A 10,662-nucleotide genomic window follows, 5' to 3' on the forward strand; every position below is an offset into this window, starting at 1 on the left:
GAAAAAGGTATTATCTCTCCATACTATCAAAACATTTTCTCATCAGCAAACTCATCTACTGTCAGTAGATGATATCTGTATTACTCTTTATATCCAGGGCTGCAAGAGGACCTATGTGGGTCCTATCAAGTAGGTGTTCTTTTCAGAATCCTTATGTGTTCTCTCTTTAAAATGTTACTGACACACTGTGTTAGTATCTAGTAACTGTGTTTGTTTGTTTGCTTTTTAAAGCTATAATGACAAGTTTTGTATTGGTATTATGAGGCTGAAATTAGTTAAAGGAACAAAAAGTTACTATTCAGGGATACAAAAAGAATTTTTGAAGAATTCAATATATATTTTATGAAATCAAACTGTATTTAGAAATTATACTAAGATCTACAAATCAAAAGGGGAAAAAATACCTATCCCCAAATTTGTGAAGTCAGAATTTCCTGAACTAGATTGTCAATCTTTCAGAATACTTTGTCCGTTCGTCTTAAAATTCTCACATTTTTAATCTAACATATAAGGTAGCAAGAACCTCTATTCAATGAATGCATGATATAATACAGTTCTAACAGTGTTATAACTGCATACTCTAATAAACCACCAAACTCACCTGTCAATCAAGACCAATTTATGAAATCTCTTCAAAGAAAATGCTCTGGCCTGGTGTGATGGCAAATGCTTGTAATCCCAGCGGCTAGGGAGGCTGAGGCAGGAGGATTGAAAGTTCAAAGCCAGCCTCAGCATCATCATTAAACAACTTAGTAAGATCCTATCGCTAAATAAAATACAAGTAAGGCTGGAGATGTGGCTCAGTGGTTGAGTGCTTCAGAGTTCGGGACCCGAGCCCCCCCTCCCCACCATCCCCCCAAAATAGCTGTACCTCTGTGGTTTTAATTTTTTTTTTTAGTTGTACATAACACAATGCCTTTATTTATTTATTTATATGGTGCTGAGGGATCAAACCCAGTGCCTCATACATGCAAGGCAAGCCCTCTACCATGAGCCACAACCCCAGCCTCTATCTTTGTGATTTTTCAGCCCTTTTTGCATTTATTGATATATGCATTCAATGCATATATATATATATATATTAATTGCTATAATGTATTACAAGTATTTGTTCCCTTTCTTCTCCAAGACATACCCTTCCCACTCCTGTACCCTAATCTCCAATAGAGAAAGGGCAGTCACAGTCTCCTTTAAAGTGCTAACACAATTGACAATAGGTGGCAATTCATAAGACCTACATAGATATAGAATAAATAAAAATTTTGAGTTTACACTTAAAGGAGACTGTGACCGTCCTTTCCCTATTGGAGATTAGGGTACAGGAGTGGGAAGGGTATGTATTGGAGAATACATATTATTATCAGTAGTTGGCAAATCATAAGACCTATATAGATACAGAATAAATTAAAATTCTGAGTTAACTTTCATGACTACTTTTTACTTTTAGTAACATCATCTTTAGAACACCCTGCACCACACTCCAACTATCTAAATAGAAAGCCATCATTCCCATGGATTTCTCTCATGACTAGAGTAACAACCAATATCTGGTCCATTTCCATTTTTGTTGGCACTGTAAGACAGGAAAAAAAACAGACACACAGGTGGACTATATACTATACCAATCTAGTCTAAAGTAGTATTTTTAACTTTCAAACTTTATTTGAATATTTTTAGGGTCATACATTTCCTACAAACTATTCTGGTGATAGCATAAAACAACTCTGGTAGGAGCCAGAAACTCATGTCACCTGGCTCTTCTCAACCCCATAGGACATAATTTGAAGTCTCACTGATGAACAAAGTATCTTTTCTTCAGTGCCTTTCATTTTCTTAGGTAAAAATGTCATCAGAACATGCTGTTACACAAACCTTATTTGCTACACTACGGTTAAAAGCAGTGAGTTTGGTGTGGAACAAGAATTAATGATCCTACCTGCCTTAAAAGCAGCTGTACTCCTAGTAGATATTACAAAATGTCATCTATAATGGGGATGGGTGAGCACTTCTTTGGAAAATTTGCTTAAACCTGAAGGACAATAATGGATTCTGTTTAAGTAAGATGTTGTAAACCTAGTCACATCTATTCTCTTTTATAGCTCAAAGTTCTCCCCTGTATGCAATTCATACAAAGACAAAAATAGAGTAGGGACAAATTATGCCCCATTGTATAAGCAGGCAAACACTGAGTTTGAAATAGTAAGGATTAAGAATATTTAGCATATTTAAAAGATTTAATCATTTTAATCTCTGACCAACACTATAGAACCACTGAAGTAGGCAAAACCCCATAGTTTAGGAGTCAATCGCTTAGGCCGAGTTCATTTACCATCATCGTCTGTGCTTGTCCTTTAGTTCAGTAGTTAGGAAAGACAGTACATTTTCTATTATCATTTAAATGTCCCACAGCTGCATCATGGCAATCCAGCCAGGATCAATTAGGTCAAAGGTGCTAAAACATTAAATTTAGCTTGTGCCTCCAAATTTTCTCTCCCATTTATAATCTTCTAACTTTTGCTTAAGTACCACATAGTTGTTTTTTGGTTATTTTGTCCATAATCTCTTATTATCTGTTGATGTGTTGGCTTAATAGATTACTCCATCATATTGGAAGAGGAATTTTAAAGTCTTGCTTTGCATTTGCTGTTAGCTTCCCTGAAATATACTAAAATGGCAGCAATAAGAATTGCTTTCTTTAAATGTTTCAAGTTCTTGAAAATATTTACATTTTTTTACATATTGCTCACACAGGGATATCTAGGTCTGAACAATAAATGTAAATGTTCAAGATGTCAACAAAGTCAAGCATCCTAAACTTAAAAATCTAAAACCTTTTGAGAACTAAATGATTCTCAAAAAAATTTCAGATTTTGAGCTGGGGTTGTGGCTCAGTGGTAGAGTGTTTGCTTGGCATGTGTGCGGGAATGGGATTGATTCTCAGCACCACATATAAATAAAGATTAATTGACAACTAAGTATATTATTAAAAAAAAATCAGATTTTGTAGCATTTTGGATTTGGGGACTAAGGATGCTCAACCAGTAGTCTATGAAATACTCCAAAATCAGAAACACTTCTGGTACAAAGCATTTCAGATAAGGGATACTCAAATAGTATATCCACAGGTTTTGGGAACTAACTGCCACATCCACACTTTGGCTCTGCCTCTTATTGTTATCACCATGAGCAAGTTCAACTTTTCTCAATTATATAATACTGAGAACAGTTTTTATCTCACTGTTATTATGAATATGAAAATATATACAAATGAAAAGTGTTTGATCAATTGTAGTTGTACAAAATAAATGTCCCCATTTCTCTTAATGTCTTCCCTCTAATTAAAGAACAACAACATTACTCACAAAAATTTAATATATTTGAGAATCTTCATAGTGAGACTATATACAAGACAAAAACCAGGAAAGTACACAAGCAGAAAATTGTACCACAGGAAAGGAAAATCAGTACATAATGGCAAAATATTCAACCCCATGTTATTGTTAAAATGCTAGCTAAAATAGCGATCAGGTACCATTTTATAATTGTTTAATCAGAAATATTAAAATAAATAATACTGACTAATTTTGCTGGTATACTTTTTGGTGATAGTGGGAATGGATACTGCTATTTTGGTCAACAGATTAGAATACTTTTGTGAAAGGAAACAAACTCTAGGTCTGTTACCTGTGATACTGGACCTTCTGTAACTCAGTATTTATAGCTTCATCTCCTTTCCCTTCCACAGTAGACAGAACTCTCTCCAGATCAAATACTTTCCAATCTGTCCCCAAATATCAATTATTTGGATATTATTAAAACATCTGAGATATGTATAGAGAATGAAGAATGAGCAATGTTAAATCCGGGGTCAGGAAATATGAGCCTATTATCAGAGAAAGGATGATAATAACTAAAAAATTAAGGCTCAAGTATCAGGAAAGGATATGGCCCCAAATAATTCATCCACAATAAGATTAGATCACATCAAAACATTAGGATTCATAGTAGAGACACTGTTTTGGCATTGTACAAAGACATAATAAAAAAATATAGATAGTAGTCTTATAGTGTGTAATAACTTTCTTTTTCCAATTCTAAAGGAATTTACCCTCACCTCTTTGAAATGGAAAGCAAAAGGCACCAAGAATTATGATAATCATCAAGCTCTTGAGTAATTTAGTAGGAGAGAGAGATCTATTTATTCATAGTTATCAGACTCAAGAGAAAGATCAATTTGATTTAGTCCACTGGGTCTTAAACTCTCATTCACCAACAGGTCCTTGATTAGAATATTAAAGAGTGCCAATAATCTTTGAAAATATATTGGGAGACTGCACATAAACCCACAGAAAGCACCATACAACACACCTCTTTCCAAACTCCATTTAAATACTCATAAAGCTTAAAAAAAATAAAAAACCTACTTATGATTGCAGAAACCAATTATTGTACATACAAAAACATGATATTTCAACATCATTAAAATGGGAAATCTTTCAAGATCTGTCTCCTATCCCAGGATCTGGCCTTGTGTCCACAAGAGACTATCCTCAAATAGCTTGGTGCATGCATAATAGCTTTGTGTTCCTTTTGTTGTTCAGCTACTTGCTTTACAATTTTTCCTTACCTAAATGATTTTTATCAGCAATAGAAAATACACTAATACTGCTTTAGTAATTAAACTAATTAAAAGCTGACTGTCAGCTATATTTATCCTGTAATTTAACTTCATCTTTTTCTTTATATTTTTGCTTTTACATATAGAATTTACTACCAACTAGGTATTCTCAGGCTCCTTAATACAAACATATTAAAAAAACTTGCACTAAGAACAAGCATTTGTTGATAGATATAAAATCACAACCACACTAATTGGACCAGAGTTATGTTAATTGTGAAAAAGAGAAATCTGCTCATTTATAAGTGATAATAAAAAGGAAGAAAAAATATGAGTTAAGTAACAAAATAACATTATATAAACAAATTATATCCCAAGTTCTTAAAAGATTATGTTTGAAAAACAGGTCAAGGTGCAGGTTTGCATTTTAAACTTCCATCATATGCTCATTTGGGTCCTTTTGCTTTGGATTTTGTTTCCTTGGGAATCCTTCCATTTTGACTTTGAGTAAATCTGGCTACTGTAGAAACACCATCCACAAACTTGGTTTTGAAAAGAACATTTGCATTGTTGAACATACCTTCTTTTAGGGACACTACAATGAACTTAAGGGAAAAAAAAAAAAAACAGCATTAAAAAATTATTGTAATATTCCTGAAAGAGTTCATCCCAATACTTGACTCCAAGAAAATGCATGCCCTTACATGCCAAGAAAAAAATATCGATATTAGACTAGTTTCCACATTTGATTTTAGAAGTCTCAATGTTACCCTGAGTACTTCGCTGCTCAATTTTACTACTTCCTGATGGTTGACAGCTTGTTGCTGCTTTTGTTCTGCTCCTAGATCTAACTGTCTTAGTAAAATTTTATTATATACATTTTAATAATAACAAGGCTGCAAGTTTCCACAGCCCCATCTCTAACCCAAATGTAAACTGTATATAATTAAGAAAAGACACCAGTTTTATGTCCCAAAAATGCCACCATAAATAATGTATGACAAACAATGATAAATGAAGCCCCCAGAGTTGTACAATGCATAATTTATGCAACTGTATTTGGCAGACACAGTTCCTATAGCAATAGTACAATAAAAATAAACTATTCGGGGCTGGGGATGTGGCTCAAGCGGTAGCGCGCTTGCCTGGCATGCGTGCGGCCCGGGTTCGATCCTCAGCACCATATACAAACAAAGATGTTGTGTGTGCCGAAAACTAAAAAAATAAATATTAAAATTCTCTCTCTCTTTAAAAAAATAAAAAATAAAAAAAAATAAACTATTCTTAGCTTCAAGGGACTTTTCTTCAGATTTCAGGCAGAAAAAAAAAAACAAAGTTACCCCACTGAACACCATACAATTTTCTGATTTTTCTGTTAAGGGTATACTAAGAGTTCTGTTCAGATTGTGTATTCTATGTCAGCTAGAAACAGATAATAATTACATCAAGAATCAATTCTAAATTCCTTTATGCTACAATCAACAATTTTAATGTCTGGTTCTTTCTTTATAGGGACCCCAAAACTTTTTTCCTTCCATGACCATTGAACTCAAGCTTATTTAAACAGACATATAATACTTTCAGTACCCTTCAAACTTAAACATCTCACTAACATTGGATACTTACTAAAGAATTTAGAAAACCAAATACTCAAACTATTATCGAGACATTTTTTTTTTTCCTGGTTGTTACCTGAGAATGCGTGAAATGAGTACGGAGCATCTGTCCAATATTCTGGGTATGAGAAAGGTCCAAGGCTGCATCTACCTCATCCAAGATATAAATTGGAGCGGGTTTGAAGAGGAGCATAGACAATATTAATGATAAAGCCACTAAAGACCTAAGAGAAGATTGGTAGAAGAAAAGACATAAACATTTGACCACTTTTTAGCAAAAAAGAAAGAAATCTGCAATCTAGTAATAGTAATATAGATTTATCTGAAAAGTCATACAAAAAAAATCTTTAAGATTCAAATGCAACATTTTTTATTTCTTTTTAAAATTTTTTTCACTCAAATTTGTTACATATGACAGCAGAATACATTACAATTCATATTACACATACAGAGCATGGTTGTGTACAAAGTATATTCACACCATACATGTCTTCATACATGTACTTAGGGTAATGATGTCCATCTCATTCCACCGTCTTTTTTACTCCCTTTCCCCCTTCCTTCCCCTCCCTCTCCTTTCCCCTGTCTAGAGTTCCTCTAATCCTCCCATACAGGAGGTTTTAATTATTTGACTGTTTGCAGGCAGAAAGTCAGATAAAACAAACTAAATTTCTATCAGTATGCTGATCTTCTGAGTCACTGTTAAGTTCAGAGAAACTTCCTTCAATTCCACATTTCATCTTTTCCCCAATATCTTCATTACTTTATGTAGACAGAAGGCTCCATCTAATATCACTTTCCTTTTGCCCGAGAACTTCTGATAAGCATTAGCATAGTTTGTTGTACCGAATTATTTCAGCTTTTGTCTGAAAAAGTATTTAAATTGTCTTCAGTGTGAAGAATTTTTCTTTTATAATAATTATATAGGTTGGCATTTTCTTTCAGCACTTCATAGATGTTCTAAATTTCTGTTTTGCATAGTTTTAGAAATCTAAAATCATTGTATCCTTATCTTTATTATTCACAAATAATATGTCTTCTCCACTGGCTGCTTATAAATTTTTCTCCTAATCATGAGTTTTCAGCAACTTTATATATGCTTTGCTGTGCCACTGTGTGTATGGCTCTGTGTTCACAGATGTGTGGCTTTCAGAATTTATCACATATGGAAGCCTTGGGGCCTTAATTTCTTCAAATATATATATATCACACACACACACGTCTTCATTTTTTTTAGAATTTCAGTTATATGTACATCAGGCATCTCTCCACAGGATATTGTTTTTTCCCTTTTGATTTGTTTATCTTTTTACAGTGCAAAGGATCAAATCTAGGGCCTTGGCTATGCCAGGCAAACACTCTATTACTGAGTCATATCCTAGCCCTTTCTTTCAGTTTTTTAAAATTTCTTAGGTTGAATAAATTCTATTGTTATGCCTTCAGGTTTGCTTATCTTTCTTTTACAGTGTCTAATCTGCTGTTAATCCCATGCAGTGAATTTTTCATTTCAGGTATGTTTGTATACACAGATATTTATCTTGATTGCTTTTAATAGCTTCTTTCTGTTTCTCAAGAACATAAGAAAAAAATAATAATCTAACTTGTCTCATAGTTACATACTTTCTGTCATTCCTGGGTCTGTTTCTACTGATGATTTTTCTCTAGGTTAGCATCACATTTCCTTGATTTTCAAGAAAACCTTGAGGTTGAATAGTGAGTTAATTTTATCGTCTTCCTATAAATGAGAACTGGACTTTGTTCTGACAAACAATTAAATAACATGCAGATCCGATTGATCCTTTCAAGGTCGTTGTCAAGTTTCTTAGGGTCTGTCTATAGTGGCCTTCGTTTCAGGGACAGTCTAGACTTAATGCTAAGGTGTATTCTCTTGGACTTCCCAAAGTTCTAATTGATATCTCCTCAATTTAGTAAGAATACTGAGCTCTACTGGGTTCCCCTCCTTGCTTCTGATACCCAGAAACTGCCACCAAGGAGAAAGTCAGGGTAAGCACAAGGCTCAGTACTGCAGCTTCCTCTTTCATGTTTCATAGTCCTTAACTATTTATTCATTTTCCCATGTTTGAAAAGTTGTTTTTCATACGTTATTTAGTTTTCTAGTTGCCTATTCTTTCTTCTCCTTTACTGCTTCCTAATTTAATCAATCAGTCCAACCAAATTAATAATCTCATGTTAAGCTTCTTAAGTTCTCTATATAAAGGTAGTTAAGCAAATCAAAATTCAAATACAATTGGAAGGTAATGAAATGAAGGATTACAATAAAATAAAGAGAATGGGCTATTATAATATTGTAAAGGGTTACTCACCTCTGACCACCACTAAGCTCAGTTAGGTTTTCTTTCCAAGTATTTCCTAAAGCAACCTTGAACTCGAGACCATCCAAAACAGTTTGTCCCTCTGGTGGTGCAAGCATAGCATTTGCACCAGGCAAAAGAGTAGAAAAAATAGACCCAAAGTCTTTGTTTACCTGGATTAAAAAAGTCATATTAAAACATCAGAATGCTTTCTAAGAAGGATTAATTACTTGTATATGTACATGATATTCATCAGGTCCATTTTGTTATATGTTATTTTAATTTAGAGGTTGGCTAACTATCTCATGTGACATCTGCCCATGTCCATTCATTTAGAAACTGTCTATGGTTGTTAGCACTATGGCAGAGACTGGCTAGCCCATAACGACAGAAATATCTGGACCTGAACTAAAACAATTTACTAAGACATACCGTAACTTTCAGGGAGGAAATTAGAGGCTACATTTCTACTTCTATTCCAAAGTTTTCATGCTTTTATAGAACATATTACAAGAATCCTCAAGAAAAACACAATTATTTCACATGGGGGAAAAATACAAAAGTTGGAGAAGCAAACACACAACAAAAAAATATTCCCTTGTAAATTTTTTCCTCCTGTTGATTAACAGGGTAAGATGGGTCAAGGGTCACCAACTAAATACCTATATAAAGCAAGATGAGGTCTTGGAGAAAAGAAGAAATAAAATTGAAGGACCAGATCAGTTGAAGATGTTAAAGGATTCTTTTCTATATCCCTCATCTAATAATCAAAAAGGATGGGTGTGATGGGCCAGGAATAGCACTGTATTCCAAAAGAAAAAAAAGATGAGAAAGCTACTTGGTATTCCCCTATCTTGCTACAGTAAGATACTATATACATTGATTTCCAGTTTCATTCCATTATGATCAGATAAAATGCATGGTATTATCTCCACCCCTTTATATTTACTGAGGGCTGCCCTATGGCATAACATATGGTCTATTTTTGAGAAGGATCCATGTGCTACTGAGAAAAAAGTATATCCACTTGATGATGGTTGATATATTCTATATCTGTCAGTTAAGCCTAGGTTATTGATTGTGATATTGAGTTCTATAGTTTCTTTATTCAACTTTTGCTTGGAGGATCAGTCCAATGGGGAGAGAGGTGTGTTGAAGTCACCCATAATTATTGTGTTGTGGTCTATTTGATTCTTGAACTTGGGGAGAGTTTGTTTTATGAACGTCGCAGCACCCTTATTTGGTGCATAAATATTGATAATTGTTATGTCTTATTGGTGAATGGTTCCTTTTAACAGTATATAATGTCCTTCCTTATCCCTTTTGTTTAACTTAGTATTGAAGTCGATTTTATTCGATATGAGGATGGCCACCGCTGCTTGCTTGCTTACGAGGACCGTGTGCGTGGTATATTTTTTCCCCCCAAATTGACAAAACTAAAAGTTGGTTCTTCGAAAAAATAAATAAGATCGACAGACCCTTAGCCATGCTAACGAAGAGAAGGAGAGAGAGAACTCAAATTACTAACATACGGGATGAAAAAGGCAATATCACAACAGATGCTACAGAAATACAGAAGACAATTAGAAATTATTTTGAAAACCTATATTTCAATAAAATAGAAGATAGTGAAGACATCGATAAATTGCTTAAGTCATAGGATTTGCCCAGACTGAGTCAGGAGGATACATACAATTTGAACAGACCAATATCAATGGATGAAATAGAAGAAGCAATCAAAAGACTACCAAACAAGAAAAGCCCAGGACCGGATGGGTATACAGTGGAGTTTTACAAAACCTTTAAAGAGGAACTAATACCAATACTTTTCAAGCTACTTCAGGAAACAGAAAAAGAGGGAGAACTTCCAAATTCATTCTACGAGGCCAACATCACCCTGATACCTAAACCAGACAAAGACACTTCAAAGAAAGAAAACTACAGACCAATATCTCTAATGAACCTAGATGCAAAAATCCTCAATAAAATTCTGGCGAATCTGATACAAAAACACATCAAAAAAATTGTGCACCATGATCGTGTAGGATTCATCCCTGAGATGCAAGGATGGTTCAATATACGGAAATCAATAAATGTTATTCACCATATCAATAGA

General features: G+C 34.1%; 1 protein-coding gene across 3 annotated transcripts in view; it reads right to left on the reverse strand.

The window, feature by feature from the left end:
- Window positions 1-3,354: 3,354 nt before the first annotated feature.
- Window positions 3,355-10,662, reverse strand: part of Smc2 (structural maintenance of chromosomes 2) — a 52,277-nt gene continuing 44,969 nt past the window's right edge. For 2 of the 3 annotated variants that reach the window (XM_015492114.2, XM_048783285.1), the window contains exons 23-25: window positions 8,559-8,719; window positions 6,311-6,458; window positions 3,355-5,223 (exon numbers count right to left, since the gene is read on the reverse strand). In XM_015492114.2, the coding sequence (XP_015347600.2) occupies window positions 5,065-5,223; window positions 6,311-6,458; window positions 8,559-8,719 (468 nt within the window). In that variant the 3' untranslated portion in view covers window positions 3,355-5,064. Of the gene's footprint in view, window positions 5,224-6,310; window positions 6,459-6,904; window positions 7,101-8,558; window positions 8,720-10,662 lie in introns of those variants that run through there. The other variant, XM_048783286.1, reaches the window with a different exon arrangement.

Source organism: Marmota marmota, unplaced genomic scaffold (assembly GCF_001458135.2).
Source record: "Marmota marmota marmota unplaced genomic scaffold, marMar, whole genome shotgun sequence".
NCBI classification, from domain to species: Eukaryota; Metazoa; Chordata; class Mammalia; order Rodentia; family Sciuridae; genus Marmota; species Marmota marmota.